The 9,063-nt window shown below is 41.2% G+C and overlaps 1 protein-coding gene across 1 annotated transcript in view; it reads left to right on the plus strand.

Moving 5' to 3' along the window:
• The window catches only part of HYDIN (HYDIN axonemal central pair apparatus protein), a 402,419-nt gene that overhangs the window by 148,504 nt on the left and 244,852 nt on the right, over positions 1-9,063 (plus strand). Inside the window, exon 11 of the mRNA XM_045293924.1 lies at positions 3,381-3,480. Within this exon, the coding sequence (XP_045149859.1) occupies positions 3,381-3,480 (100 nt within the window). The remainder of the gene's footprint in view (positions 1-3,380; positions 3,481-9,063) is intronic.

A 9,063-nucleotide genomic window follows, 5' to 3' on the forward strand; every position in this document is an offset into this window, starting at 1 on the left:
CCAGTAGAGAAAATTCGGAATCTTTTGTTTGCAAACCGTAGAACTGCAGCATGAAAGACAGATTTCTTTTCAGAGCCACTGATGACTTGTAAGTTAATTTCAGATGTGTTAAAGTAGTAATATGAAGTGTTTTCAAAGTAAAAGTATGGTCATCTTAGGCTTATTGTCTGTTGCTGGTGCTTAAGATCTGCTGGGACATGCTTCAGTGTTTGCTCGAAAGAAAGTGAAGTTCTTTAACTTTAATTTTCATCAAGTGAGAAGTACAACTTTACTTCTAGATGATTCTGATGGAGCCAGAATACTCTTTCAAATGACCTAACATTGAGAGCCTCCCTCTGTGAGAGAAAACAGCATGACCACACTTCTGTTTGTACAGATCCACACAGCCTCCTCTTACTCTTTACCTGCTACGAGCCCAGGGGAGGGTTTCAGAATAAGGTTTGCTCTTGAATTCATTCCCATTTGCTCAGTTGTCACACTGTAAACTCAGGCCTCCTTGCACTGCCATTCCAACCAAAAAAGCTTCTCAGCTTTCAGGGCCTACATGTCAGATGATCCACTCCACAATCCTGTGAATGTTTGTCTCCCCTGGGAAGTTGGGCACCCCTCAGGAACATGCCTAAAATCAAAACCAAACTCTTAGCTAGCATGTAAGGCAGAGTGTAACTACCCTGTGGGTCTCAGAGGCTGTAAATATTTATGGGAATGGACAGCCTTCTTTTTATCCCTCAGAGCACCTGGTGGATTCAAACTCCTGCCCTGGAGGTTAGCAGCCCGCCCCAGCCCCTGGGCTCTATGTCTAGTACCACCCATTGACAACTCACCAGTTGTGCTAGAGTCAAACTTGTTGAGTGATGGGTTGTCAAAAAATGCTTCTGGCATAGACATTTTAGTAAGTGTGTTGCTGTCCTCTGCACAAATGGACCCTGGATTCTTTTCTGAGACCATGCTTTTAAAAGAGATCGGACCGACATGACCTTGGACTTTGCCCAAATGTACTGAGCTTATCTGATGTCCTGTGTAGCCTTTTGTAGCATGAGTTTTCTTAAGATTCAGTCAGTCTGGATTTAGAGCAGACTCTCTATCCACTATTGGAAAACTTTTGTCTAGTGGGTTAGGGGAAAGCCTGGGTCATCCATAGGTCTGAAATGGGGTACCTAGTGATACTCTTGTGTCTGACTGGCTGAAGCCCTGAGCAAGTGACCCACTGGGTCTTCCAGGCCCAATGCCCATTCTAAACATGAATATTCCCTGACACTCCATACCACTAAGGCCACCCACTGACCCAAACTGTCCTGGCATCCTTCCATTACCAGATGGGAGCAGGTCACCTGCTTCGAGGTTTTGGGAAAGCACCACAGTCACAATATAAATAAGTGGAAGTGCTTAGGATTTCCTTAATCCCTATGTAATCTTAAAGGCCCCCTTTGGCTCTAAAATTTTATGATTTTTGTAGTTCCAGTTGAGGACTAAATGGCAGAAATTAGTTCCAAAGATGAGTAGGCATCTTCTAATAGCTACAAACTGTGCAAACTGGGTGAGTACAACTGCTTCCATCAATATTTACTGAGCACCGATGATAAGCCTCTCTGCTCTAGGTACTGGAGATAGAGCAGCACCTGCCTTCCTGGAGCCTTCATCCCAGTGGGCCATTCCAGGGATGCGAGAAAGTGCAGGACCATGTGACCAGTCCCCACCCTTGGCTCTGAGCCCTCCATTGTTCTGACTCAGACATGCACTGGGCAGGCTGATGAGTCCCTAGATCAATTCAATGGTCACTAGTTTTCTCTTTTCCTCTAAGGGTCCTGTGTCTGCATCTTAAACCATTTGCTCTTTTCTGGGTTCTTTATTCCTGCAGTTTGCTCCTTTCTAGCCAGGCTGGCAAGAGACTATATACCTTTAGGACTGTCTACAGCTGGAACATTATTATTGATAAATAATCTATGTGGCTCATGGGGTCATTTATGTATTAAATTTTGGGGATGTATTTCTTATTTATGTTTATTTGGCCTTGTATTGTTTGTTTGTTTGTTTGTTTTTAAATTTAAATGAGACTCTGCAGCTCATTCTCTGTTATTTCAGTCTTTCTGTCTTAGTTTTCCACGAGGCATAAAAACACCATGCATCACAGTGGAAAGTTCTGTACTGAGCTTTTATTATGTACCAGTTCCAGGTATGGCCCCGTTCAAACCTTAAGGAAACCCATTGATTCAAACCTTAAGGAAACCCATTGAAGACGGTGCTATTAGCATTTCCTTTTAGAGCCCTGAAAGGTTAGGAAAGATGCCGCCAGTTACATGACTAGTACAAAATCTGATTACATAACAGGTCTTCTGATATGTGGCGTGTTTGGTCTACAGCTCCAAAAGCGGGTTTTCTGATTATGACTTGGGCTGGCGTGAATTGAAGTGAGAAATAGCACACCATGTCAGAACCAGGAGGTGACCTGGTCTTAGTTGTTCTGCAATTGGTAACAAGGAGGGGAGGCATGTTTTAGGAGACTGAAAGTGCCCTCAGAAGTTAGAAATGTGGTCTCTACACTCAGGAAATTAGCGACTTCTTTTGGGGCCTTCTGGATGTGTATAGGTATAGAACTTACCAGATAAATTATAAAACGTTTTATACGCATTTGTCCTTCTGCTTAGACGTGAACGCTCTGCAGTGATGGATCACACATTTATGTCCCCCCAAAGCCCCAGTGCTGACCACATATTGGGCATGCATATGTGAGTCTTCACAGGACCCCAAAATGTTTTAAATGCTATTAACATCCTAGTATCTCTGACGAATTGTTATATGTGTGTAAACTTACTAAAGTATCTGGGGAACTAATTTTCCATTTGTTTTTAACTGTTGTTAGATGCCAACTCATAGGGACTCTGCACAGCAGAGTCCAGTGCCACCGTCAGATTCATTGCTGTTGTTGAGCCCATGGTTGCAGCACCGTGTCAATCCATCTTGTTGGACGTCTTCTTCTTTTTCACTCCTCCTCTGTCCTTTTCAGGGGCTGGTCCCGCGTGCTCACATGTGAAAGTGCATGAAATGAAGTTTCTCCGTGCTTGTTTCTAAGGAGCACGCTGGCTGTACTTCTTCCCAGACAGACGTGCCTGTTCTTCGGGCAGTTCATGGCGTATGCGATACTCTTCACCAACACCCTCATCCACAGGCATCACGTCCCCCTCTCTTATTCACTGGTCGTCTTTCTCTCCGACGCAGCTGAGGCTATTATGTTAGCAAGCAGTATAAATGTATTTTCTGCTGGGTAAAAATAGTGTGCTTTCTTTATTTGTAAAAGTATTTCCTGGAATAAAACTTAACATTTAAAAGCTATGCCTTCTCTTTATCATATAGTTGTTTGATGATTCTTTTATCTTTTTTAGGAAGGTGATGTCTGGCCCAACTCTTCAGCTGAAATTACGGTATATTTCAACCCTGTGGAAGCCAGGCTGTACCAACAGACTGTTTATTGCAACATTTCAGGTAGAGACTTCCTCCGTGTGATGAACTCAGCACGGAAAGTGCAGGCGTGTGTGTGTGTGTGTGTGTGTGTGTGTGTGTGTGATGTCAGTCGGGAAATAATGGAGCAAAAACATGCACTTCTCATTTCTTCCTAGAACAAACCTTATGGTATATGACAATGGTGGGATGAAACGTGCATGGGTGGGTACAACATACATCTTTATTCCTCTCCCATTCTTATATCAATAACCATAATGCCTGAGACAATTTTCAACATGGTTTTTCCCTTTAATTGTATTTGACTTTGAAATTTTTTCCCCCATCAACATTATAAATGCCATCATATTGGAATGGGAAAGCAGCATGAGAGAGGTCAGAACCCACGAAAAGGGTGTCTAAGTAGTGCAGCAACCTCACAGTGGCAGCATACTGGACCCTGGCTGGTTTGTCCCTTCCTTGCTACCCTTCAGTGAGGGCATGTCCAATTGTCTACAGATGGGCTTTGGGTCTCCACTCCACCCACCCCCGCTCTTTCCCATCAATGTGATTGTTTGTTTTGGCTCTTCTGATGCCGATCCTGTGATCATGGTCACACAGGCTGGTGTGCTTCTTCCATGTGGGCTTTTTTACTTCCCAGCTAGGTGGCCACTTACTTATCTTCAAGCCTTTAAGACCCCAGACACTATATCTTTTGATAGCCGGGTACCATCAGCTTTCTTTACCACATTTACTTATACACCCATTTTGTCTTCGGCAATCGTGTCAGGAAGGTGAGCATCAGAGTCCCGGGTTATTAGAACAAAGTACTTGAGTAGAGACCTAATGTCTTTCTGCTACCTTAATACTTAACATATAAATAATTATAACATATAAATACTTAACATATAAAAACATATATGTACATAGATCTATGTCCCTATCATTATATATAAATATATTTACATATGCACATACCTGTATTTATACCTCTATAGATGTCCTTTTCCTCCTAGTTCTTTCCTCTATTTCCTTTTACAAAGTCTACGTTTTTAACAAGATTCCTAGGTGATTCTTATAGATCCTATGAGTTATTATATACTCAGCTACAGATCTTATCATACTCTAGATAACAAGGGTAGAAATACGAAATGGACTAGTCCAAGGTCCCAGTCACCTTGGATCATGTGCTAGGATACAGTGACCACACAGAATTCCTTCTATGTAAAGCCAAAACATCTAGCTTGTTTTCTCTCATTAGCATCAGACAAACCTAAATTAGAGAATGAAGCAAATGAACAGCCTGTAGTTTTGGAAAAAATGTCAAGGTCATGAGAGTCAAGAAAAGACTGAAAAATAACAGACATGACAAACTTGGTGCAACAGTGATCCTGGATTGGGTTTTTGCTTTAAACGTTCATTGGTGTCACTCAGATGTGTCTCTGGATAAAGAATTTTCAAGAAGCTTTCTTTGTACTCTCAAGAAACTTGTCTGTCATGGAAACAACCATTCAGGAGGTTCACAACTGGCAGTAAACAAGCAGATAAAGCATGTGACAGTCAACATGTGAAAGTTAAATGGCATTCTGTTTCCCCAGGACGACCTCCCAGGAGAAACACATTTAGCTCTTTTTTGTGTTTCCTCTTGCTGACTCTATGGTTGTATTGCTATTTGTTGATTTATCAACTTCATACATTTTTAACTCTCCAATATGAAATAAGAAGGTTAAATTAACATATCTTGCCTCTTATCTCCTCCTCTCCAGCCAATCTATCAGGCTTCTCTTAAAAAAAATAAATCATTTTATTGGGCGCCCTTACAGCTCTTTTAACAATCCATACATCAATTGTAGTAAGCACATTTGTACATAAGTTGCCATCATCATTTCCACAACATTTTCATTCGACTTGAGCCCTTGGTATCAGCTCTTCTTTTTTCTCTCCCTCCTCCACCCTCATGACCCCTTGATAAATTATAAATTATTGTTATATTCATATCTTATACCATCTGATGTCTCCCTTCACCTACATTTCTGTTGTTCATCTTCCCTGGGGGGGTGGAGGGTGGTTATATGTTGATCATTGCAATCAGTTTCCAGTTTCTCCCCCTTCTCCCCCCACCTTCCTCCTATCCTCATGGTATTGCTACTCCCATTGTTGTTCCTGAGGGGTTTATCTGTCCTGGATTCCTTGTGACGAGAGCTCTTTTCTGTACCAATGTACATGCTCTGGTCTAGTAGGATTTGTAAGGTAGACTGGGGTCATGGTAATGGAGGAGAGGAAACATTAAAGAACTAGAGAATGTTGTATGTTTTGTTAGTGCTATAGTGCACCCTGGCTGGCCGGTCCCTTCTTTGTGACCCTTCTGTGAGGGTATGTCCAATTGTCCTCTATTTTCTTTTACTTTCCTCCTGCCCCGCTACCATGTTTGACCTTCATTCGGCTTTCAGTAATTTTTCTTGGCTACATTGCACTTGATCAACCCCCTATCCACCCACCCCCACCCACCAGGCTTTCCACACCCTCCTCACCATCAATTTTAGATTTCTAGTTGTTCCCTTGTCACTGGGTTTGTTACTACCAGGCTTCTTAATGGGTCTGGGAGAAAAGTTGGCACAGTAACATCCAGGCAGGGGCTGCCAATGCTTCAGTGACCCCCATGCCACAGGTGGTGGGATCTCCCTCCCACTCACAGCTCACTTGGGATGTCGTGCCTGGCCACTTTCCAGGGGGATTGGCTGCTCTCCAGGAGGTTTCCAAACATTACATAACTAGTTGTATTTGTCTATTGTCTTGTTTGCAGTTCTGAATTCTGCCCTAGAATTCACATCCTGGGCAAACTGAATAGTGTAATTTTCCATCTGCATGACATTCTTTATTTTGTTAGTGGTTTATTAAAAGATACGATTGCCAAGGAAGAGCTTTGTTTACATAGTAATTTCATATTATCTTCCTTGTAAATTCCATGTAATTCTATGTGTCTTTTCAGGGGCTGGCAATGATTTCTTACTATTATCTTCAAAGAACTGGTAAAACCTCCTGGTCTTAGGTCACTAAGAAATGGTTCTTAGATAGATAAAACAGCTCTTTCCCTTATTCTGTTTTGTGTTGTTTTGCTTTAAATATATATGTTTATGTATTTTAGGCATGTACAAGTAAATACACATATACTTCCTCTCATGTCTTTTTGCATAAGTGATAGCATACCTTGCACAATGGTTGTATCATTGCTGTATAAATATTTCTTGGAGATTATCCTATAACCATAAATTTAAAGCCTCTTTATTTTCCACAGTTATCTGGGAATCCTTGGTATTCACATACCACAATTTACATTTTAACTTTCGTTCATTTTGAGATATAGCAAATACTGGAGTGTAAGTTTGCAGTGATTTGTTACAGCAATGGTATAATTCTAACACACATACATTTGCATTAGAACAAGCCATTGTAAATCAAACACTGTGTGATTGCTACCAGAATTCATAATAGACTGTTTCCAGCCCCCAAAGGCCCTGTGTGTCCCTTCCCCTGCCTTTAGGTAATCACAAGCCTGTCTTTTATAATATTGTCTTCTTGCTTTCACGTATAGCTTTTACTCCTATATATGAATCCCTAAACAGTCCAACTTAATAGTGCCGATTTTTGAAATTGATCTAATTGGAATCACGCTGCATGCCTCATCCCTGTTGCTGCCTATATCTCTAGTGTTATTATTTGATTTTCGTTACTGTATAATATTCCATGATAAGAATATGTACAGAGATAAGAAGTAGCATGGAAGGCTAATGTCATTAGTCTTGAGAGAGACTGTGAGACATGAGATTTCCTCAGACTGACTAGCCCACATCCCTAATTATAACTCTCTTCTCTGCTGCAAGCTTTTCTAGCTAGGTTTCATGGATACAAAGATGTGCAAAGCCATAATCCCTACCCACAGAAAGCATCTAAATCAGTGTCGGGTTAATGAATGAATACTAGAAGAAGATACTGGGCATGTAGTTCAGTCTTACAGACCAAGGAAGGCCTCCAAGGGAAAGTGATCCTTGAAATAGTTGTTTGTTCCAAAACAAACTAAATCTACCGCCACAGAGTCACTTCTGTCACAGCAGCCCAAGAGAAGTGCTCCTTACCGCTTTCAAGGCTGTCAGTTCTTAGAGAAACAGACAAACTCCTCTTTGTCTTCAGGAACAGCTGGTAGACTTGAACCACTGACCTTATGGTTAGCAGCCCAGCCCTTAACCACTGGGGCCTCTTATTTGTTAGTCAAGTTAAAAAGGAGGCTGCTGGGTACGTCAGGCAGAGAAAATGGTTTGTAAATATATACAGATACAAGAGCATGTCAGAGAATTGCAAGTTTTTAGGTTGTGGCTGCCAAGGTGTTCACATGTCTGTGTATGAGTATGTGTTGGGAAGAGAGAAAAGAGGTAGTGGCAGAAAATGAAATTGGAATAGTAGATCAGACCCATTCGCAGAGGGCAATCTCTGAATGCTGGATTAAGAACTTTGAGCGTTATGCTGAGTAAATTGAAGCGTCCAAACAGGGTGGCCTCCTCAGGTTTGAAAATGGTCATTACAATAGCCTTAAGATTTAGGTTAATATGAAGCTCAAAAATTGTTTCTTAATTTTAGATCTTTTTTTCTTGAAACTAGCTAAACCTGTACTTTAGATATTTATAAAGACTTACTGATAGCTTGATCTGAGTTTTGAAGCAGCTCTTTAATTCTCTTGATTTTCCAGTAGAATGTGGAAATTCCCAACCCAATCATGAAGACGATTAAAAAAAAAAAAAACCTCAAAAGAAGACAACACATATTTGGTTTGGATTAACATATGGGAACTTCAAAAGGAAGCCACACTTTCTGATTTAAGCTGTGAAATGTATTGCTAAGTAATGTTGTTCGTGGGGATTACAAAGTGCAGTGCAGAGCGGCAGCCTGGCAGAGCTGATTGCAATGTACACCCTTCCTCTAACGAACCTCATAAGGATGAAACCACATCGTCCATTGTCATCCTGGGCAATGTAAGATAGCAACATCTGGATTTCAAGAGTATGATTCAGGGCTTTTGAGTTTAAACCTCATTCAGCTAAATAAATACTGGAGATTAATTAGATTTCGGAACTAGATAAATCACCCCCGACCTTTAGAAGCGTTTTGCTGTTGTCCTCAGAGTAATAAGTGCATACATACTCACATACTACATCCTCATAGGGTTTCTTGAAACGCATCCCACTGCGACTTCCTAATAAAATGATGTTTCTTAATTATTGGAACTGTTAACAATTTCACTCCACTTGGATGAACAATAAATCTCTGTGGAAGCAGCAGTCCAGAAAACAAGCAAAGACCTCTTATCCGTTTTAAAAAGCCAAGATGTCATCCGATGACTAAGGTGTGTCTGACCAAACTGTGATCTTTTTAACTGCCTCCTATTCATGGAACAGCTGAACACTGAGAAAGGAAGACAGAACATTAACTGTGTGGCTATTCAAAGTGTCCTGTTAGCAAAGACTTCCAGAAGAGGAAACACAACACTGCCTAGCAGCTAGAATGGTGACCCTCGCTGTCTAACTTTGGATACGGTATCAGAAAAGCCCCACTGGTAGAAAAGGACACCATGCTCCG

Source organism: Echinops telfairi, unplaced genomic scaffold (assembly GCF_000313985.2).
Source record: "Echinops telfairi isolate 266 unplaced genomic scaffold, ASM31398v2 ScPeMD7_2291;HRSCAF=2852, whole genome shotgun sequence".
Lineage (NCBI taxonomy): Eukaryota > Metazoa > Chordata > Mammalia > Afrosoricida > Tenrecidae > Echinops > Echinops telfairi.